Here is a 23,933-nt window from a genome sequence, read left to right as displayed (position 1 = left end):
CCATTGGGGGAGCCAAAAATGACACTTGAAAGGCAGATGTGTTGCCTTATGGGTGTACTGCATTCTGAGTGTTTGATGTAAGATTTGTCAAAGCATTAGAAACAGTTAATATTCATCAAAGGACCAGTTTGTTCTTGGCCTTTGCATTTTTCCCATTGGGGGTCCTTGGCCTTGGCACAGAAGAAAGCCTGTCACTTTCTCTGAGAGGTGCATTATGTTAAGAAAACCTAAGGTCGTTTCTGAGTGTCTTTGAAACCTTAATGTGCTTGACAGCTTTATTTAATTGCAAGATACCATTCTGATCTTCAAAGCAAAGAAGGGATATTACTGTTGCCTTATATTGAGGATTCTTAATTGAATTTCTGCAAGTTCTTTCTGGGGCTAGTGCAATTATCTGTGAATATCTAATTTTATGTATACACTGCATCATAGATATTGGTCCAAAGTAAAAGTAGCAATACAGAGAACATTAGACCATAAGTAATAGGAGCAGGAGTAGGCCACTGGGCCCATTGAGTCCGCTCCGCCATTCAATAAGATCATAACTGATCTACCTCAACTTCACTTTCCCACACGATCTCCACATTCCCACCTTATTCCCCTATCCCTTGATACTCTTAGTGTCCAAAAATACATCGATCTATATCTTGAATATACTCAACGATTGAGCATCCACAGCTCTCTTGGTAGAGAATTCCAAAGATTCACAAACCGCCTGAGTGAAGAAATTTCTCATCTCAGCCCTAAATAGCCGACCTATTATTCTGAGACCCCTAGTTCTAGACTCTCAGCCAGAGGAAACATCCTCCTAGCATCTACCATGTCAATCACAGAATTTTACCTGTTTCAATGGAATATAGGCCTAGTCTACTCATTCCTCAAAGGACAATCTCTTCATCTCAGGAATCAGTCTAGTAAACTTCATTACACTCCCTCTAAGGAAAGTATATCCTTCCTTAGGTAAGGAGACCAAAACTGTACACAGTACTCCACGTGTGGTCTCTCGAAGGCCCTATATAATTGTAGTAAGACTTCTTTACTCTTAGCCTTTATTACAAAGGGATTTGAGTATAACATGCCATTTTCATTCCTAATTGCATGTTGTATCTGCATGTTAACACTAATTCGTGTACAAGGACACCAAGGTCCCTCTAAATACCAATATTTCCCAGTCTCTCTCCATTTAAAACAAATATTCTGCTTTCCTACTGGTAGATAATTTCACATTCCTCCACATGTTCTTGCTCACCTCGATATCCCTTTTCCGCCTCTTTGCGCCCTCTTCACAGCTTATTTTCCCATTCAACTTTGTATTGTCAGTAAACTTAGATACATTACACTCGCTCCCCTCATCTAAGTCATTGAGATAGATTGTAGATAGCTGAGGCCCAACAGAATAACACATTTTGCAAGCTAAGTGACAAAACATGATTTATCTGTCTGCTGCTACTTTTTTATTTTTGCTTTTGCTAACTTAATTTCTTAATAAATGATTAATAGTTGTAACCCGGGGTATATAATCTGAGAGTTTATTTTCTGTCCATCGGAGAATTCTGAAATAACTGTTCATAGTCTGTATAGAATGGTAAAAAAGGACTATTCGTCTGGGGCTTGCTACCTTCCAAATTGCTTCATGTCTGGGACCAAGTTCGGTTCATTGGAATTATGGGGAATATGTCCTTGGTGCTGATATAAAAACAAATATCTGGAGATTGCTTAGAGTGAATGAAATTGAATTAGCACAGAGATATGTAAAGGGATCTGGGAGCAGTCGTAGACACATCATTTTCATTGGTAGTAATAAAAGGGATAGATGGTAATATTTGAGGCTAAGCTTAAGTGATTTGTTTCAATAATTGATTTATGGGCAATTGCCGAGGGAGTTTGATTCTGTGCAGATGCAAATATTTTTCTGTTAACTGTTATATGAAACCAGTTAAGCTGCACTCAAAATAATGTACATTATTCATACGCATTGGATCTTTTGAAATCATCTAAATATTTATTTGAGGAATTCATTCTATGATTTTAAATTTGCACTGTTATGTAGGTAAACATCACTCAATTTATGCACAATAAGGTCCCATTAACATCAAATAAATTAATGACAAGATAATCTGTTTTTACTGGAATTCTTTGAGGATATAACGAACATGGTGGATAGAGGTGTACCGATGAATGTGGTGTATTTAGATTTCCAAAAGGCATTCGATAAATTGCCACACAAAAGGTTACTGCAGAAGATAAAGGTACGCAGAGTCAGAGGAAATGTACTCGCATGGATCGAGAATTGGCTGGCGAACAGAAAGAGAGTCGGGATAAATGGGTCGTTTTCGGGTTGGAAATCTGTGGTTAGTGGTGTGCCACAGGGATCGGTGCTGGGACCACAACTGTTTACAATATACATAGATGACCTGGAAGAGGGGACAGAGTGCAGTGTAACAAAATTTGCACATGACACAAAGATTAGTGGGAAAGCAGGTTGTGTAGAGGACACAGAGAGGCTGCAAAGAGATTTAGATAGGTTAAGCAAATGGGCTAAGGTTTGGCAGATGGAATACAATGTTGGAAAATGTGAGATCATCCACATTGGGGAAAAAAAAACAGTAAAAGGGAATATTATTTGAATGGGAAGAAATTACAACATGCTGCGGTGCAGAGGGACCTGGGGGTCCTTGTGCATGAATCCCAAAAAGTTGGTTTGCAGGTGCAGCAGGTAATCAGGAAGGCGAATGGAATGTTGGCCTTCATTGCGATAGGGATGGAGTACAAAAGCAGGGAGGTCCTGCTGCAACTGTACAGGGTATTGGTGAGGCCTCACCTGGAGTACTGCATGCAGTTTTGGTCATCTTACTTAAGGAAGGATATACTAGCTTTGGAGAGGGTACAGAGATGATTCACTAGGCTGATTCCGGAGATGAGGGGGTTACCTTATGATGATAGATTGAGTAGACTGGGTCTTTACTCGTTGGAGTTCAGAAGGATGAGGGGTGATCTTATAGAAACATTTAAAATAATGAAAGGGATAGACAAGATAGAGGCAGAGAGGTTGTTTCCACTGGTCGAGGAGACTAGAACTAGGGGGCACAGCCTCAAAATACGGAGGAGCCAATTTAAAACAGAGTTGAGAAGGAATTTCTTCTTCCACGGGGTTGTGAATCTGTGGAATTCTCTGTCCAAGGAAGCAGTTGAGGCTAGCTCATTGAATGTATTCAAATCACAGATAGATAGATTTTTAACCAATAAGGGAATTAAGGGTTATGGGGAGCGGGCGGGTAAATGGAGCTGAGTCCACGGCCAGATCAGCCATGATCTTGTTGAATGGCGGAGCAGGCTCGAGGGGCTAGATGGCCTACTCCTGTTCCTAATTCTTATGTTCTTATTATGTAATGGCCTGGATACAGCCAGCATCAGCAGATGAAGCCTTGGTTTGACATTGCCTCTGAAAGACGGCACTTCCCACATTGCAACATTCCATCAGCACTGCACTGAAGTGCCAGCCTAGATTATGTATTCAAGTCTTATCACAGAGTAGTGAAAGTCTGGAACTTGCTTCCCCAAAAGGCTGTGGGTACTGGATCAATTGCAATTTTGCTGTATTTTCTTTCGAACTTTTATTTCTGTTCAGATGTTGCCCTCGAATAAGTTGTGGTGAGCTTAGCATGCCTTCATCACTTGTTGCAGCATTTGCAATTGACCCTACTTTGTAGCAGAGCAATGGGAGGTGGTGGTACTGTGTTCCAGCATGACCATTAGCGGTAAAAAGCCGTAAAAACATGTGATTTTTCCTCTTTGAAAATAGTCAAGATATTGGGCCATTTGAACATTGTGTTCTTTTGGCTGTGGATTAAAAAATTTTAATTTTATCAAGCAATGTACATCTCAAAATGTCGTCCATATAGGTTATAAAATTAGCGCCATTGATGGAAACCAGAATTATGAAATATTGTACCTGATCCTTTGAGTGAAATTTAGTGGAATTTTTTTTTCTAATTGCACAATTTTTCTAACCAACTTGAAATAAAGCATTTGCTGTAATGTAGCAATTCACACTGACTTGTAAATTGTTAGATTGTTGAAATAAAAAGGTATGAAACCCATTAACAGAACACCAAATGTGCATGAATTGTTAGCAGTCTGAATTGACCTATAAATTTAACATTTTACTACGTTGAAGGCGCAATATAAATAAAAGTTAATATTATAAGCAGAGATGTTTAATCCTGGTAACTTATTCCACTAATGGGGAGAAAATGGTTTCAGTTCACTTAAACAAAATGATTATTACATCAAATTCCATTTTAGAAGTACAATATGGAAACCGGCTGTTTGGCCCAAACAGTCTGTTGGTGTTTATCCTCCTGTTCCCATATCCTTTTGCTCTCCTTTCCTTCAATCACCTAACTTAAACCATTCTTAAAAGTTGACATGGTCTCTGTTTCAATCACTAATTGTGTTCCACAACCTCACAACCCTTTCTGTTTAAAAACAAAAAAAATCTCCTGCACTCTGTCCTACATCTCTTCACATTTAATCGTATATTTATGCCCTCTCGTTTTAGAGACAATTGCTTGAAATCATCTGTATCTATCTACTCTGTCCTATCCCTTCATAAATTTAAGCACCTCTTTTTAAAAAAAAAAAAAAATTTCCTGTAATCTCCTCTCTTCCGAAAGCAACCCAATTTTTCAAGTCTGTCTTCGTATTTATGTTTCTTCATGTCTGGAAGCATCCCATTGAAACTGCTCAGTATCCTCTCTATTTATTGCCTTAATGTCATTCCTACATTGTAGAGGCCAACACCGCATGCAAAGCTCTACAACTGCGGACTTAATGTTACATATACAATCACAATTACATCTTAACTTTTATATTCTATAGCTTTTGCCATAAAACCTAGTATTCCAATTCGTTTTATACTCTTAATGCCTTGTAAACCCGAATTCCCAAATCCCTCTGTTCCTCCACGTCACACAACCTATCCCCATTCAATTAATTTTTTTCCCCCAAAAATGCACCACCTTACATTTAATGACATTGAATTCCACTTGCCACTTTTTAGTCCATTCCACCAGCTTATCAATGTTGCCTTGCAGCTCCTTCGGTTCTCAGAATTATGTTCTTAGAAATGGCAGACCAATTGAACAAATACTTTGGTTCTCTTTTCACTAAGGAAGACACAAATAACCTTCTGGAAATACTAGGGGACCGAGGGCCTAGCGAGAAGGAGGAACTGAAGAAAATCCTTATTGGTCAGGAAATTGTGTTAGGAAAATTGATGGGATTGAAGGCTGATAAATTCCCAGGGCCTGATAGTCTGCATCCCAGAGTACTTAAGGAAGTGGCCCTAGAAATAGTGGATGCATTGGTGTTCATTTTCCAACATTCTATACACTTTGGATCAGTTCCTATGGATTGAAGGGTAGCTAATGTAACCCCACTTTTTAGAAAAGGAGGGAGAGAGAAAAAATGGAATTATAGACCAGTTAGCTTGACATCGGTAGTGGGGAAAGTGTTGGAATCAATTATTAAAGATGTAATAGCGCATTTGGAAAGCAGTGACCAGATCGGTCTAAGTCGGCATGGATTTATGAAAGGGAAATCATGCTTGACAAATCTTCTAGAATTTTTTGAGGATGTAACTAGTAGAGTGGACAAGGGAGAACCAATGGATGTGGTGTATTTGGACTTTCACAAGGTTTTTGACAAGGTCCCACACAAGAGATTGGTGTGCAAAATTAAAACACATGGTATTGGGGGTAATGTATTGACGTGGATAGAGAACTGGTTGGCAGACAGGCAGCAAAGAGTAGGAATAAATGGGTCCTTTTTCAGAATGGCAGGCAGTGACTAGTGGGGTACTGCCAAGGTTCAGTGCTGGGACCCCAGCTATTTACAATATACATTAATGATTTAGAGGAAGGAATTGAATGTAATAATCTCCAAGTTTGCAGATGACACTAAGCTGGGTGGCAGTGTGAGCTGTGAGGAGGATGCTAAGAGGTTGCAGGGTGACTTGGACAGGTTAGGTGAGTAGGCAAATGCATGGCAGACGCAGTATAATGTAGATAAATGTGAGGTTATCCACTTTGGGGGCAAAAACAGGGAGGCAGAATATTATCTGCATGGTGACAGATTAGGAAAAGGGGAGGTGCAACGAGACCTGGGTGTCATGGTACATCAGTCATTTAAAATTGGTATGCAGGTACAGCAGGTGGTGAAGAAGACAAATGGCATGTTGGCCTTCATAGCGAGAGGATTTGAGTATAGCAGCAGGGAGGTCTTACTGCAGTTGTACAGGGCCTTGGTGAGGCCACACCTTGAATATTGTATTCAGTTTTTATCTCCTAATCTGAGGAAGGACATTCTTGCCATTGAAGGAGTGCAGTGAAGGTTCACCAGACTGATTCCTGGGATGGCAGGACTGACATATGAAGAAAGACTGGATCGACTAGGCTTATATTCACTGGAAATTAGAAGAATGAGAGGGAATCTCATAGAAACATATAAAATTCTGACTGGATTGCACAGATTAGATGCAGGAAGAATATTCCTGATGTTAGGGAAGTCCAGAACCAGGGGTCACAGTCTAAGGATAAGGGCTAAGCCGTTTAGGACCGAGATGAGGAGAAACCTCTTCACTTAGAGAATTGTATGGCGAAAAAGCAGGAAAGGGGTACTGAGGTGAATGATCAGCCACCTATTGAATGGTGGTGCAGGCTCGAAGGGCCGAATGGCCTACTCCTACACCTATTTTCTATGTTTCTATGATATTGAATGGTGGTGCAGACTCGAAGGGCCGAATGGCCTACTCTTGCACCTATTTTCTATGTACATATTTTGTATGTTTTAGTATCCTCTTCAAATTGGGATACAACTTCTTTTGGCCTTGAATCTAAATCGTTGTTCTGCACAGTGAACAGAAGTGGTCCCTGGACAGAGCCCTGTGGGACACTGCTTCTGAAAAACTGCCCTTAAATTCTACTGTTTCCTCCCTTCAAATCAGTTTTAATCCAATTTGCTACCCCTTCCCTAATTCTGCATCACTTGTTCTTCTTGGAATTAGGAGCAGGAGTAGGGCATTCAGCCCCTTGAGCCTGCTCCGCCATTCAATAAGGTCATGGCTGATCTGATCTTGGCCTCAACTCCACTTTCCTGCCTGTTCCCCATAACCCTTGACTCCCCTATAGTTCTCCAATTGTCTCCTGTATGGTACCTTGTCAAAGGTTTTCTCAAAGTCCATATATAACACATTCATTGCATTTCTCTCTTCCACCATATCTGTCAACTCCTAAAAGAACTCTCAGGTTTATCAAGCATAATATTCCTTTCTGATTCTGTATTGGCTGCTTCTAATTATTTTCTCCATCTAAATATTTAGTAATTTCATCTTTAATTAAATATTCTAAAATTTTCCCTAGCACATGTTAAACTATTCAAGTAATTATTCAAGTTACCTGTTTTTGAAAATGGGTCTGACATTGGCCACTTGCCAGTCCTCCAGCACACATCCATGCTTATAATTTAAAGGGCCTCCGTTATTTATTCCCCCATTTCCCTCGGGATCATTGGATGTATCCTGGCACTTAAAAGTTAGTTAAATTAAAGGAACTTAAATATTTTCCTTTTATTTATCATAATCTTTCATCTTGCTTTTAGCCAATTCTGGATTTACCTCCTCCTGAATATCCTGTCAATTAATTGGGCTGCAGTTTGGTGAATTTATACAAGAGCATGTTTATATTATATATATATATATTTGTGTGTGTGTGTGTGTGTGTGTGTATATGTTTAGTCCTGCAGGTATGCATATGCTATGCTTCACTTTTTATCATGCCTTCAGGAATACAGTAGGTATACATAGAAAATGGTTTGCATTTAACTTCTGTTGCTTAATCACATTTTTATATAATAATACCATATTTTAATCTAATCTAGATCTTTATTTCTCCATGGCTGATGCCCTGATTGTTCATAGTCAGATAATTTTTACAGATGAATGCTATTAATGAATTAGGCTGCAGGTTTGTAAATTTGTACAAGAACATGTTTCTATCTGAGTAAACATAGTCCTTCAGATATGCATATGCTTCACATTTTATCATGCCTGTAAAGTCACCATGGTTTACCTTAATCTTTTTTTCTTCCCTCCACCCTTTGTAGGAAAATCCCATCTGGCAATAGTACAGAGAGTGAACAATGAAGGAGAGGGGGATCCATTTTACGAGGTGCTAGGTATCGTCACACTAGAAGATGTAATTGAAGAAATTATCAAATCAGAAATCTTGGATGAAACAGATTTATATAGTGAGTGTTCACAGTGTGATACTTGTGCTATTTGGATCTTAGACATTTGTGTTGAATAATAATTAGGTCTACTTCCATGTTTCTTTTTAAGGAGAAGGACTTGAGGGTAAATGAAATAAACAGTGTACAACTAGTTCCATTGCCACAAATATTTTGAAATGTTGTCGTAAAACCACTGTACATGCTGCACATTTCTGCTCTTGTACTTCATGGAAAATAATAGCTCTGCACAGGAGAATAGAAGAGTTCATTCTTCATTTAAACATCCTCTGCATGTGATAGGAAGAAAGCCTAGCTTGGTTGGTTTGGGGAAAATGTGTGATTAACATGTACATAAAACTCTTATGTAATAGTTTGTGCCACAAGTTGTCTCCTATTCTCATATTCTGTAAACTGTGCTGCTTTAGACCAGCACATGATTGCCAAGCAGCCACATAAAAGACAGTCCTAAAACCAGAGGAAATCACAAAGAGCCATCAAGAAAACTGAGGCATAATGTTTGGAACTTTAACACTCAACTGTGTAGCTGTTTGCAAGTCCGCTGGCACTGATCTGTGTAATAATGGATTAAAATTTGCTTTAATTAGAGCCTGATTTCACTGGGGAGCTATTAAAGCTTTGTATTTGGTCTCCCATGGAAGCAGGTTTTATATCTTTAGTATTGTTGATGTGAGTCAACCAATTGGGAAGTCTAGAAATTGTGAAAGTTTAATTTATAATTTAATGAGAAACTTAGTCATGCAGATTAAACCAAGTGGAAAAAGTACTTCAAGTGGGAAATTTGATGAGGAAGCATCTTGGTCCAAAAACTCTAGCGCTGAATGTTTCAAATTCCACCAGAGGAAATGGGAAGAGGATGAGTCTTTTAATCGTTTTTTGGATAAATTCAAGACATTGTTCAAAAACGATTTGGTACATTGTTTAGAAGACAAATTTGTATTGGGCTCTTCAAATGCATTTGGGAATAAACCTGCGGTAGAAGCTGATTAAACATTGAATCAAAAAGAATTTGACATTGCCTTGAAAATGGAGACTGTATATAGATGAGTGAATGTGTCTCAACAGCAAACTACCGCAAATAAAATGAGCAGAAACATAGGGCCCAAGTTTCGGCCTCAGTTGCTCCTGATTTCTTGGAGCAACTGGTGTAGAACGGAGTATCTTAGAAATTCAAATTCTCGGCATTTAGTTTGCTCCAGTTCTAGTCAGTTAGAACAGTTTCACTTTGGAACAGAATTTTTTTTTCAAAAGGGGGCGTGTCCGGCCACTTACGCCTGTTGTCAAAGTTTCGGCAGTGAAAACTTACTCCAAACTAACTTGAAATGGAGTAAGTGAAGATTTTTGTACGCTCGAAAAAACCTTGTCTACACTTTAGAAAATCAGGCGTAGGTTACAAATCAGGCATGGGGGGGCGGGGGGTTTAAAGGGAAGTTTACAAACATTAAACACTTCAGTTTTACAAATAAAGAGCCATCATCAATAATAAATGATAAAAACATCAATAAATCAACCAATAAATCAATCAAAAAAAATTAATAAGAAATATATATTTTTTAAATCAATAAATAAAACATTTTCTACTTACCAACTGCAGCACCGGGAGCCCTCCAACAGCGTGCTGGGATGCCCCCCCCCCCCCCCCCCCCCAGTGTGTCTCTGTCAGTGTCTCTATCTGTGTCTCTCACTCTGTCCGTGTCTGTGTTTCTGACAGCGAGGGGAAAGGGGGAGAGAAGGAGGGGGAGAGAAGGGGGAAAGGAGAGGGGTGGAGAAAGAGGAGGGGAGGGGAGGGGGGAGAAGGAGGAGGGGGGAAGGGAGAGGGGGGGAGGGAGAAAGAGAAGGGGAGGAGGGGAAGGGGGGGAGAAGGGGAAAGAGAAGAGAAGGGGGTGGAAGAAGGGGAAAGAGAAGGGGGGGAGGAGAAGGGAAGGGGAAGGGGGAAGGGGGAGGGAGGCTGAACGGGCCGGGAGGGGGGAAGAGGAAGGGAGGGGGAGGGGGGAAGAGGAAGGGAGGGGGAGGGGGGAAGAGGAAGGGAGGGGGAGGGGGGGAGAGGAAGGAGGAAGGGGGGGAGGAGAGGAAGGGGGGGGAGGAGAGGAAGGGGGGGGGAGGAGAGGAAGAGGAAGGGGGAGGAGAGGAAGAGGAAAGAGGAAGGGAAGGGGGGAAAAGAGGAAGGGAAGGGGGGAGAAGGAGGAGGGGAAGGGATGGAGGAGGAGGAGGAGGAGGAGCAGGAGAGGGAGGGGAAGGGAGAAGGGGGGCGGGGAGGAGGAGAAGGGAAAAGAGAAGGTGTGGGAGGGAGAAGGGGGGGGGGGAGAAGAAGGGAGAAGGGGGGGAGGAGAGAAAGGGAAAGAGAAGGGGGGGAGGAGAGAAGGGGGGGGGGGAGAAGGGGAAAAAGAGGGGGGGGAGAAGGGGGGTGGAGGAGAAGGGGAAAGAGAAGGGGGGTGGAGGAAAAGGGGAAAGAGAAGGGGGGTGGAGGAGAAGGGAGAAGGGGAAAGAGAAGGGGGGTGGAGGAGAAGGGAGAAGGGGGGGTGGGAGGAGAAGGGGAAAGAGAAGGGGGGGAAGGAGAAGGGTGGGGGAAGGGGAAGGAGAAGGGGGAGGGAAGCTGAACGGGCCAGGCCCAAGATTTCGGGCAGGGCCCATCCCCAGCACCAGATTTGCAGGTAGGTGGCGTTGCGTTGGGTCGGGTCGGGAGCGCGGGTCGGGTCGGGGGGCGGAGGGAGGTCGGGTTGGGTCCGGTTGGGTGGGGGGGGGCGGCGGTCGGGAGCACGGGTCGGCTTGGGGGGGGGAAGGAGGGAGGTCAGGTTGGGTCGGGTCCGGGTGGGGGGGGGGGGGGTGGGAGGGAGGTCGGTTCGGGTCGGGAGGGAGGGAGAGGGAGGTCAGGTGGGGGGGGCGGGGGGCGGGGAGCGCCGGTCGGGTCCAGTCCGGGGCGGGGGGGGGGGGGAAGCGGGAGTCGGGTCCAGTCCAGGGCAGGGGGGAAGCAGGAGTCGGGTCGGGGTCGAGTCCGGTCCGGGAGGTGGTTGGCGGGGAGCCGTGTCAAGTCAGGAGGAAGCAGGAGCTGGGCGTGGGAGGCAACCCCAGTGAGGCCATTCGACCAGGGCTAGGGACTGCGTGCTTCGGGCCCCTCTCAGTTTTGGGCGCCTGGAGCCACTGTAGCGCGCATGTGCAAAGGTCCCGGCACTGTTTTCAGCACAGGGACCTAGCTCCGCCCCCTACAGCTCATGCTGCGCCGCGCCCAACTCCAGAGGGCCAGCAGGGAGCCAGAGAATCTAAGTTTTTTTTTTTAGGCGCACTTTGTGGCGCGAAAAACGGGTGGCGCGGCCCGAAACTTGGGCCCAATAAGTGGGAAAATGAATAATGATGGATGCCATCTGTGTAATGTGATTGGGCATAGAATGTGTTCAGTTTAAATGTAAACATGAAACATGTTCAGATATAAATGTCTCTTGAAGTGGGGATTATAATCTTGAAGATCAATTTCTCCTAAAGATTTATTGTGACCTAAAAAGGGGGAGGGGAGAGAGAGAGAGAGACGCGCACACATTCCCTGAAGGAGATGGTTGGTGGGGATAGAGCAGAAAACACTGGTCGGGAGATATAAAACAAGGCTTTGGGGAGAAGGAAGGAGGGTTAGAGGGAGCGAGGATGGGTGGCCTTGACATGTGCATCTGGCCCCAGCTCCAAAACAGTAGAATATAATTAATTTCAAGTACTGTTTAAGATAGCTGGTGCCTTTTGTTGAAAAATGACATGTATCTGATGTGAAGATCAGATTCTGGCTTGTGTGAGGCCTGGCACAACGTCCAGCGGTAGAGACGGATCTGGCCAGTCAAAGTCTGGTTGATGCTTCATTTTGGGAGTGAGTGAGATGGCGTGAGCAGGAAGTAAAACCAGATTTAACATCTCAGGAATTTATATGGACTGGAGGTCTGCCCATGTTAGTTTTTGCTCTTGCCAGAGATCCACCAAGCTGGCATGTCCAGGAGCAACATAATGCAAGAAAGGTTAATACAAACTAATATTTAGTAGCATATTAGAATTGGGTTGCATTGAACTTATCCTAAATATTCAATAGTTTTTTTTTTACAGGCAAAGCAATTTTTTTTTACTGTAAATTTGAAAAACTAAAACTGAAGAAACGTGCATTTTTTTTAGCACCTTATCCCATCATCCTAAAGTACTTTATCACTTATAGATTCCATTTTGGATTGTGGTCACTGTTATGTAGGCAAACTTTGTCAGCTCATTTGTGCACAGCATTTCTCACCATATAGAAAATAGCTTAAATATTTTCAAAAAGAAACTAGGCTAGTACAGAAAAGAGGATAGAAAGATAAGCTGAAAGGCTGAGATGAGGCAGATGGAATGGGATGAGACTTGTGTGGCGTATAAACACCAGCATCGACTAGTTGGGCCGAATGGCCTGTTTCTTTGAGGTATATTCTATGTAATTTAGTTGGATGAAATTGAATATCTTCTTAAAAATGCAATGCTAAAATTCTTTAAACAAAGGTCTACAATTCTGATGAACTGAAAAGACTAGAAGAGTTTGGGGTAATTGAAAAGGTAGAGTACTCAGAGTGGAGCATACAAATAGCTACAGTAATGAAACTAATAGAAGTATTGACATTTATGGTGACCAGGTTTAGAAATCCCCCTCCCTCCCTCCCTCCCTCCCTCCCCAGTATCTCTGCCAAAGCCTGAAGAACTATTTGCTCAGTTAATTGAAGGACAAAAATGTGTTTAAGATCTTGTCTGAGTTTTTCAGCAAGTATTGCACAAACTTTGGATCAGTACATCATCAATATTCAAAGCTTTATACTTGTATATTCATCCACCTTCTGGTATCACTGCCTTGTTACATTCCAAGAGGCTGTGGATAAAAATTCTTGAGGATAACTGCATAATTGAATGGTTAACTGAATAATTTGATTTGTGGCAGGAATACATGATTCAGACAGATCTGCAGAACTTGGAAACTGTTATCCAGTTTTTTTTTTAGAAGCTTATGGCATAAAACTTGAAACCAAAGTCTTCCTTCATGCAAACTTCTTTTCATTATCTGGGATCTGTTGTTGCTGAAGGTGATAGACCTGATGGATTGTCTTGGCTACCAGTAAAGCATGCGGAAATCAAGCGCAGACAGCGGAAGGAGCGTGCGGCAAACCAGGCACCCCACCCACCCTTTCCTTCAACCACTGTCTGCCCCACCTGTGACAGAGACTGTAATTCCCGTATTGGACTGTACAGTCACCTGAGCACTCAATTTTAGAGTGGAAGCAAGTCTTTCTTGATATCGAGGGACTGCCTATGATGATAGGGTATAAAATCTCAGAATTAATAATTCTGTCCTGGAATTTGCTGCTTTTTTCACAAGTAAAATTACTATTGTGAACACCATTAGGTTACAACAGTTTCCAATGTCATTAAGTAAAATTCTTCAGGCTACATTCAGACAAATTTTGGATACAAATTTTAAATTTTCCACTACAAGATTGGCCAGATGATGAATTAACTGTAGAAAACGTCTTCTGCTTTGAAGTATTTGAATTATCATTTCAGTTCAGTAACAGGTCCCATTATTGACATGTTTTCATGATGTGTGCATGAAACCTGTCCATAATATAAGAACATAAGAAATAGAAGCAGGAGTAGGCCATACAGCCCCTTGAGCCTGCTCTGCCATTCAATAAGACCAGGATGGATCTGATCTTAGCCTCAACTCCACTTTCCTGCCTGTTCCCCATAACCCTTGACTCCCCTATAGTTCAATAATATGTCTATCTCAGCCTTGAATATATTCACTGACTCAGCCTGCATAGCTTTCTGGGGCAGAGAATTCCAAAGATTCACGGCGAGAGAAGAATTCCTCCTCATCCCCGTCTTAAATGGGCAACCCTTTTTTCTGAAACTATGCTCCCTAGTTCTAGATTTCCCCCACAAGGGGAAACATCCTCTCAGCATCTACCCTGCCAATCCCCCATGTGTTTGGAAGCCAAGTTTGAATTCTGATGTTGACCAGACAGTATAAGATTATCCATCTTGTCAAAGCAATCAATCTGGCTACTTACAAGTCCCACTAATCACTGTATTTAGCCCTCAAAACCTGGGCATCAGCTCAATATTGATTCGGCTGATCAGTTTCAAATGTTCTTTTTATGAGGGATGCTAGGTCTAAGTGAACTGTTGTCATTCTTTGTCCATAACCACCAGTGCTACAATTGTGGTGTTGTGGTGTTCATGCAGTTTACCTGAAAATTGAGCTTGGACTATTTGTCCAGTTTTGCATTCCAAGAATAGGTAGGATATATAAGATATAGTGGAATACGACATATCTTGCCTTTATCAACTCAGTTCAAATAGAGAAGTGGAACATTTTGTTAAAGCTTTCAAAAAGGTAATGAAGTCAATGAAATCAGATTAAGGTACAGTGACCCAGAAGAAATCCACTTTTTTCTATTAATCAAATTGAACTACGCTGTATAGCACTGCTTAAATGCACATTCCTGAATTATTGGGTATACAGCAGGCATCTTTGGTGATATTCAAAGGCAGACAAACTACAACAGCAGCCAAAAGAACACATTCTCTGAAAATTGGGGATTCAATTTTGGCTCGTGATTACAGGAATAGTTGAGATGTTGGGCAACTGAAGTGATCATTTTAAAGAACTGTGACTTAATTTGGAGAAGACGCATTGATCAAAGCAGGAATCATCAAGAAAGCCTAACTTGTTTCTGAGCAACATCTCTCCTAACTTGATAGACAAGGCTATAACTAACAAAACATTTGGGGCACTACCAAAGCTATTGAAGAAACTGGGACACCATTAGCTGAGAAATACTGAAATTCTAAAATAATATAGATCTCCTCAAGACCAAAGATTTAAACCCAAAGGACTCATTGAAAGTATATACACATTTTAACCATAACGGGATACAGAAGATCTGTGTACTAGACTATCCCAATGCTAATAAAATAAATGTATGTTTTTGGGAAATTATTTTAAAAACTTTTGAGGTAGCTATATTGATTTGTCTTAAGGCAATACAAAGTCTTTCTGTCTTTGGACTGGTTTGCAATAACTTGTTATGTAGGTATATGTGGCAACCATTTTGCACACAAGATTCCATAAAAGGCAATGAGATAAAAATGGTCCAGTAATCTGATTTTTGGTGCTGATGAGGAGGAGCTTTCATCAGGGCACTGGGAGTACTCTTGCTACAGGATATTTTCATATCCACCGAATATCACAATAATCACAGAAACTGGTTGATGATACCTCAGTTTAATATCTCCCTAAAAAGGACAGCCATTGCAGCACTACAGTATTGAGCTGACTGGTGTTAGCTTAATTTATGGAGCTTGAACCCATGACCTTCTGAAAGAGCCACAGTTTCAGCTAAATGAGCCAGACTGACTTGGTGAACTGCATGTACTTATTCACTTTGACATTCTGACTGGGTGGTCCTTAAGACTCCCTTCCCCAAATTCCATACCAATATTTGCTTCCCAGTTTCATTTGGGCTAAGAAATTGTTGTCGCATCATTTTACTTGCTGCCACGGCAGCCAGGAGTGGAGGATCCTTTGCACCATGTAGCTCAAAGACCCAAGGCCAATTGGTGACCAAGCAGCAGATAGCTAAGCGGTTGGTTGAGCACATTGTGCATGTTACGTATGCAACCCGAGGCAACCTGTATCTTACCGCCACCAGAGGGCTCATCTGTTGGAGTCCCAAGAGATTCCAGCATCCCTTGAGAGCACTGTATATAAGCAGGCCTCCCATGCTGTACCAGCACTCCGGAGTTTGAATAAAGGAGCTAAGATCACATTACCTACAGTACTCAGTTGCATTACTTTATTATGAACTTAACAACTGGCGACGAGATAACAAACAACCACACGAAAATGCAGAGAACTGTTGGTATCCTGGAGAAATTCTCAGAAGGGGACGATTGAGAGGCCTTCGTGGAGCGACTCGACCAATACTGGCCAATGAGCTGGAAGGGGATGAGAACGCTGCCAAACAAAGGCCGCTCCTCCTTACCGTCTGTGGGGTAACAACCTATGGCCTCATGAAGAACCTTCTAGCTCCTGTGAAACCAACAACCAAATCGTTTGAAGAACTGGTCCGGCAGCAACTAAATCCGAAGGAAAGCGTTCTTATGGCAAGGTATCGATTCTACACGTGTCAACGGTCTGAGGGCCAGGAGGTGGCGAGCTACATCGCCGAACTAAGGCGCCTTGCAGGACATTGCGAATTCGATGGATTCCTTGAGCAAATGCTAAGAGACTTTTACGTGTTTGGCATTGGCCATGAGGTTATCCTTCGCAAACTATTGACTGTTGAAACACCGAATCTAAGCAAAGCCATAACGATAGCCCAGGCATTTATGTCCACCAGCGATAACACCAAACAAATTTCGCAGCATAGAGGTTTCAGCAAATACTGTGCACAAAGTAACGTAGTTTTCAGGCAGGAATGCATATGGCAGAACGTACACATCAGATGACCCAGAGACCGCTATCAGTCGTTAATACGAGGCAGTTAACACCTTGTTGGCGCTGCGGAGGCGATCATCGAGCCCATCAATGCCGCTTCAAACACTGCATGCAAAGGCTGTGGAACAATGGGACACCTCCAGCGAACATGCAGACGAGCTGCAAACCACAACATTGCAGAGGAGGATCGTTCCATGGCGGATCAGGCTGAACTAGAGACTCGAACCGAGGAGGCAGAAGTGTACGGGGTACACACCTTCACTACGAAATGTCCATCGATCATGCTAAAAGTCGAACTGGACGGAATTCCAGTATCCATGGAACTGGACACAGGTGCGAGTCAGTCTATATCATGAGCAAAAAGGCCTTCGACAGGCTGTGGTGCAACAAGGCACACAGACCCAAGCTTAGCCCCATTCATACCAAGCTGAGAACTTACACTAAAGAGCTGATCCCTGTTATTGGCAGCGCAGCAGTAAAAGTCTCCCATGATGGAGCAGTGCACGAACTCCCACTATGGATTGTACCAGGAGATGGCCCCACACTTTTCGGCAGAAGCTGGCTGGGAAAAATCAGCTGGAACTGGGACGACATCCGAGCGCTCTCATCCGTCGACGACGCATCATGTGCCCAGGTTCTGAGCAAGTTCCCGTCGTTGTTTGAGCCAGGCATCGGAAGTTTCTCGGCGGCGAAGATGCAGATCCACTTGGTTCCCAGTACACGACCCATCCACCGCAAGAAACGGGCGGTGCCATACATGATGCGCGAGAAAGTGGAAATTGAGTTGGACAGGCTGCCGCAAGAAGGCATCATTGCGCCGGTGGAGTTCAATGAGTGGGCCAGTCCGATTGTTCCGGTTCTCAGGCAACAGCACGGTCAGAATTTGTGGGGACTATAAAGTAACGATTAATTGTTTTTCGCTACAGGACCAATACCCGCTACCCAAGGCAGACGACCTATTTGCGACCCTGGCTGGAGGAAAGATGTTCACCAAGTTGGACCTGACAGCGGCCTACATGACGCAGGAGCTGGTGGAATCTCCAAAAGGCCTCACCTGCAGCAACACGCACAAAGGTCTGTTCATCTACAATAGATGCCCATTTGGGATTTGATCGGCCGCGGCAGTTTTTCAAAGGAACATGGAGAGCCTGCTAAAGTCGGTTTTGCACACCGTGCTTTCCAGGACGACATACTGGTCACGGGTCGGGATGCCATCGAACACTTGGAAGAACCTGGAAGAGGTTCTAAGTCGGCTAGATCGCGTGGGACTCGGGTTGAAACGCTCGAAGTGTGTTTTCCTGGCGCCAGAGTTCGAGTTCTTAGGGAGAAGAATCGCGGCAGACGGCATCAGACCCACCAATGCCAAGACGGAGGCCATCAAGAACATGCCGAGACCACAGAACGTGACGGAGCTGCAGTCGTTCCTGGGACTCCTCAACTACTTCGGTAATTTCCTACCCGGGTTAAGCACCTTGCTAGAGCCCCTACATGTTCTTCTGCGCAAGGGAGATGACTGGGTATGGGGGAAACTCAAGAGGCTGCTTTTGAGAAAGCCAGAAATATGTTACGTTCCAACAAACTGCTTGTTCTGTATAACCCATGTAAACGTTTAGTGCTAACTTGCGATGCGTCTTCATACGGGGTCGGGTGTGTGTTACAACAAGCTAACGAATCGGGAACATTGCAACCGGTCGCCTATGCGTCCAGGGATTTGTCCAAGGCTGAAAGGGCCTACAGCGTGATTGAAAAGGAAGCTCTGGCATGCGTTTACGGGGTGAAAAAAAATGCACCAGTATCTGTTTGGTCTCAAGTTTGAGTTAGAAACTGACCATAAGCCGCTCATATCGCTATTCTCAGAGAGCAAAGGGATTACTACCAATGCCTCTGCCCGTATCCAAAGATGGATGCTCACGCTGTCTGCATACAACTATGTAATCCGCCACAGACCAGGCACAGAGAACTGCACTGATGCTCTCAGTCGGCTACCATTGCCCACCACCAGGGTGGAAATGGCACAACCTGCAGACTTGTTCTTGGTGATGGATGCATTTGAAAACGAAAAGTCACCCGTCACGGTCCGGCAGATCAGGACCTGGACCAGCCAAGATCCTTTACTGTCCCTTGTTTAAAAAAAAAACTGTGTCCTCCATGGGAGCTGGTCCAGCGTCCCAGCGGAGATGCTTGAAGAGATCAAGCCGTTCCAGCGGCGCAAAGACGAAATGTCCATACAGGCGGACTGTCTTGTGGGGTAATCGTGTGGTTTTGCCTAAGAAAGGCAGGGAAACGTTCATACGCGACCTACACAGTACCCATCCAGGCATAGTAATGATGAAGGCTATAGCCAGATCCCATGTGTGGTGGCCCGGCATCGACTCAGATTTGGAGTCATGCGTTGGCCAATGCAACACTTGCTCTCAACTGAGCAATACACTCACAGAGGCACCGCTAAGTTTGTGGTCATGGCCCTCCAAACCGTGGTCTAGGATCCACGTTGACTTTGCAGGCCCGTTTCTAGGCAAAATGTTTTTGGTTGTTGTGGATGCTTATTCAAAATGAATTGAATGTGTAATAAGGTCTGTAAGCACGTCCACTGCCACCATCGAAAGCCTACGAGCCATGCACGGCCTGCCTGATGTCCTTGTCAGCGACAATGGGCCGTGCTTCACCAGTGCTTAATTCAAGGAATTCATGACACGTCACATCTGCCCCGTTCAAGCTCGCATCCAACGGCCAGGCAGAACAGGCAGTCCAAACCATCAAGCAAAGCTTGAAACATGTGTCGGAAGGCTCCCTGCAGACCCGCCTGTCCCGAGTCCTGCTCAGCTACCGCACCAGACCCCACTCGCTCACCGGGGTTCCCCTAGCTGAGATGCTCATGAAAAGGGCGCTCAAAACAAGACTCTCTCTTGTACAACCTGATCTCCATGAGGGCAGGCGGCATCAACAAAGCATGTACCATGATCGCGCAAATTTGTCACGCGATATTGAAGTCGATGACCCTGTATTTGTACTCAATTATGGACATGGTCCCAAATAGCTTGTTGGCACCTTCATAGCCAAAGAAGGGAGTAGGGTGTTGCAGGTCAAACTTGCCAATGGACTTACTTGAAGAAAGCATTTGGACCAAACCTGTGATTCACAAACAGCCACGAGCAACCCGAAGAGTACACCATCAACTTCGACCCTCCAACACACACAAGTGGCAACCGACATCACGGTTGACCACGAAGTTGAACTCTCCATCCCCAGCAGCCCGGCAAGACCAGCTGCCCAGCAGCCCAGCAAAGAACCAACCAACTCACCCACACCTGCATTTGTACTGAGACGATCGACAAGGGAGCGAAAAGCCCCAGGTCTCACCCTGTAAATAAGTACTTTTGACTTTGGGAGGGAGTGATGTTATGTATGCAACCCTAGGCAACCTGTATCTTGCCGCCACCAGAGGGCTCACCTGTTGGACTCCCAAGGGATCCCAGCATCCCTTGGGAGCACTGTATATAAGCAGGCTGTACCAGCACTCGAGTTTGAATAAAGGAACTAAGGTCACACTTACTCATTGTCTACAGTACTCAGTTGCATTACTTTATTATGAGCTTAACTGCACAGCTAACATCTTGCAGGAAAGAAGCCCAAGGGACAAAATACCACCACCAATAGGAAACACTTCTACACATAAAGGGCGGTAGAAGTTTGGAACTCTCTTCCGCAAACAGCTGTTGATGCTGGATCAATTAATTTTAAATCTGAGATTGATGGATTGTTAGCCAAAGTTATTAAGGGGCAAAGGCGGGTATATGGAGTTAGGTCGCAGATCAGCTGTGATCTCATTGAATGGCAGAACCGACTTGAAGGGCTAAATGGCCTACTCCTGTTCCTATCCCATCCATTTCAAGGATTTTAGGACATCTCTTAATCAAGTTCTGATAGATGATATGTGCACTGCTGTCGCACCGTAATCTTTATGTATACTGAGAGTTACTGTATAGATTTGACCAGAGTACATGATAATCTATCCTGGCATTTAGAGTTATAGTTGCTTTGCAGGAGTATCCACCCATCTGAATTGCATTACTTTATATACTTCAATGGTGTATGCTTGTGATTCAAAGAAGAAAAGATAGATTGCTCACCTTATAGGATCTTCATTCTTCAGGTGATCTGAATTCGGCACACTTGACCAGCTCACCCAATTATCCCCTCAGTCTGTACAAGGACCTAGGTTTTTTTGGTTCTGGAGCTATTAATTAGTTTCAGTTTGGCTTCAAGTCAAAATTATCAAGTGTAATTGTACAGGTTCTGATTTTGTGGGATACTAGAGTAGGAGACCTTAATGTGGTGCTACCTCGCTACAATGTCATGACATACTGGCCCAGATTTTCCTGTAAGCAGCAAGATTGGCATTGAACACCATAAGCATTTGCTGCATTGAGCATAGCAGCAAACCAGGCACTCTGAGCCGATCTAAGAGCTGAAGTGATGTCACCATAAAGAGCCATGGGAGGGTTTAAGTAAATGGAAGTGCAACATTTTAAATAAACTTCTAAAGTAAAATAATCCATAATCAAGCTTTGTATTGAACAGACTTCTCATGACAGAAAGATTAAGAAAAATAATTGACTTGGCTAAATAAATGACTAAATCAACGAATGAGTATAAACTGCCATGGTTCCTTCATGACTTGAGGCAGATGAAACATTCCCAGAATAGTCACAAAATTTTATGGCAATAGTTTTCTGAGTGATGGATCAATAACACTGTGGAATATAATTTGATTTTGCGCCTCTGTTTTCCATACTGATCTTACAGTAGAAAATTGTGCCAACTGCAATGTAGATACACTCCCCACCCAAAAGCCATGTACTCTGGGAGAGGTGAAAAAAACAGATTTTAAAAACCCAGGCCAATTAGAGGAAAAAAATCTGGAATATGGTGGTGTGTGGAGGATTCATACTATTTGAAACAGACCCTACAAGGCACGTAATCTCTTACTCCTCCAGTTTACTTTTTTTAACGCAAATTATGTGGGGAATGCAATACAACATTGTTGGTAGGTTAAGAGGCAAATAAAAGTGAATGTTGATTTGTTATGAGGAATTTGGGATGAGAGTTTCAGATTTTACAAATGCATCGATGTGCTTTTTTAATTTTCATTTAAATTATTGATGTTTTGTTATTGGACTTTACTAGTGTGTTTATATTCACATTATCCTGTAGATAATCTAGTATATAAAAGGGTACTGTATTCCTGGACAGATGGTATAAAATGGGAAAACTCTGACCATTTGATCCTCCCTCACCTCCATCTTTGCAGCTTCATTCTTCAAGTTGCAATATAATACTTTTGCTCCAATCCAATTTGAGATCAGATAGTTAGTGGGCCATAAAGAGTTTATGTAGGTTGGGTAATAATTACTGAAAGCTTTCATCGCTACAATGCCCAGTCGGTTAATTTAAGAGAAAGTTCTCCTCTTCTGATAATGTTTTTTTTAAACTGAGTGTTTTTAGAACCTGTTTTATTTGTTGATCATCCAATGTGTTTTTCATTTCCATCCATTTCCCCTCTTCAAAATGGTTTCTACATCTACAGCTGATAACCGAACCAAAAAGAAAATTACGCACCGTGAAAGAAAGCAGGATTTTTCAGCCTTCAAACCAACAGATAATGAGATGAAGGTGAAGATTTCGCCGCAGCTACTATTAGCAACACATCGTTTCCTAGCAACAGGCAAGTTTATGTCATCAAATACAAAATAATATTGGAATGAACACTGGTAATTCTGGTATTCATTTTAATCATAAATTCTTTTCTCTCTCCTGCTCCAATTACAATTGTTTTGACCTTGAATAATCTTGCATTCCTTCTTACACTCTCCATCAACTCCAGCTTGTGCAGAGTTCTTCCATGCTTCTCCTGTTCTGCATTAAATCCTGCTCACGCAATGGCCTTGTCCTTGTGGATCTGCATTGGCTCCCTGCCCCCCTGCAACACATTAAATTATTTTCCCTGACTTTAACTGGCCTCAGCATCCAACTCTGGGCTTTTGTGCATTCCCCCTCCATTCTTAACATTGGCTGCCTGCAGCATACGCTTTGCAATTTCTTCCTCTCCCTATTCTTGTAACAACCTATTAAAACCCATCTCTTCAACCTGTCCCTCCTAACCTTCCTGGCTCAGAGTTAAGTTCCTTACAACTGTTTGTGACGAACCTTGGGACATTCTTTACGTTAAAGGCACTTTGCAAATGCAAGTTGTTATTGTAATCCAAAAGTGACAACATAATAGAACTTGTAAATAATAGTTACAACAAGGCTTGATGCCATTTTTTCATGAATTTTGATTGTCCATTAAATGCTGCACCTAGGATATTAAGGATTAATTTGAAAACTGACTTTGTTCTTGGTTCCTAGGAGTTGGGATTGTTCTTTTCCCCTGACTTGTAATGTACATGACAGCTGCCATTTAAAATGCACAGTTTGGGGCGTGAATTTTTGTACCTCATCAAGGTGAGGATTATCTTTGGGAAAATAGATTATATTTACACTCTGTATAAATCTATAGATTTATACTCTATTTATCATTGCAAACACTCCCACCCAAGATATAGCACAAGCTATTCCTGTAGTGCGCTAAAACTGACTAAACGCTGTTCTATAGAGCAGCCAAGTTGCACTGTTTGCACTATTTCTGACAACCATCCAAAAAGAAATATCAGTCAGTTCTAGGGAAGCATTTGGAACTGATCTGTGCAAGAAGCAAATACAAATGCATAATAATCCAGAGACCTTGAGTTCAAAAATACTACTGTGGCAGTTTGAGAATCTGAATTCAAGTTTTTTTAAAATCTGGAAATAAAAAGCTGGCATCAGTAAAGCTGACCATGAACCAGTCTAATTGTCATAAAATCCCAACTGGTTCACTACTGTTGCTTTAAGGAAGGAAATTAGCTATCTTTACCTGGCCTGGCCTACATGTGACTCCAGTCCCACATCAAAGTTGACTCTTGACTGCCCTCTGCCAAACTATTGAATTCCCTACCTGACAGCGTTGTGGGAACACATTCACCATACAGACTGCAGTGATTCAATACGAAAGCCCACCATTTCTAGGCAACTAGGGCAATAAATGGCAGCCTTG

The 23,933-nt window shown here is 43.0% G+C and overlaps 1 protein-coding gene across 5 annotated transcripts in view; it reads left to right on the top strand.

Moving 5' to 3' along the window:
* The window catches only part of LOC139260198 (metal transporter CNNM2-like), a 214,723-nt gene that overhangs the window by 141,520 nt on the left and 49,270 nt on the right, over positions 1 to 23,933 (top strand). For 4 of the 5 annotated variants that reach the window (XM_070876475.1, XM_070876474.1, XM_070876473.1 and 1 more), the window contains 2 exons: positions 8,164 to 8,307; positions 22,386 to 22,523. In XM_070876475.1, the coding sequence (XP_070732576.1) occupies positions 8,164 to 8,307; positions 22,386 to 22,523 (282 nt within the window). The remainder of the gene's footprint in view (positions 1 to 8,163; positions 8,308 to 22,385; positions 22,524 to 23,933) is intronic. The other variant, XM_070876476.1, reaches the window with a different exon arrangement.

Source organism: Pristiophorus japonicus, chromosome 3 (assembly GCF_044704955.1).
Source record: "Pristiophorus japonicus isolate sPriJap1 chromosome 3, sPriJap1.hap1, whole genome shotgun sequence".
NCBI classification, from domain to species: domain Eukaryota; kingdom Metazoa; phylum Chordata; class Chondrichthyes; family Pristiophoridae; genus Pristiophorus; species Pristiophorus japonicus.
This window is presented reverse-complemented; position numbering and strand designations above follow the sequence as displayed.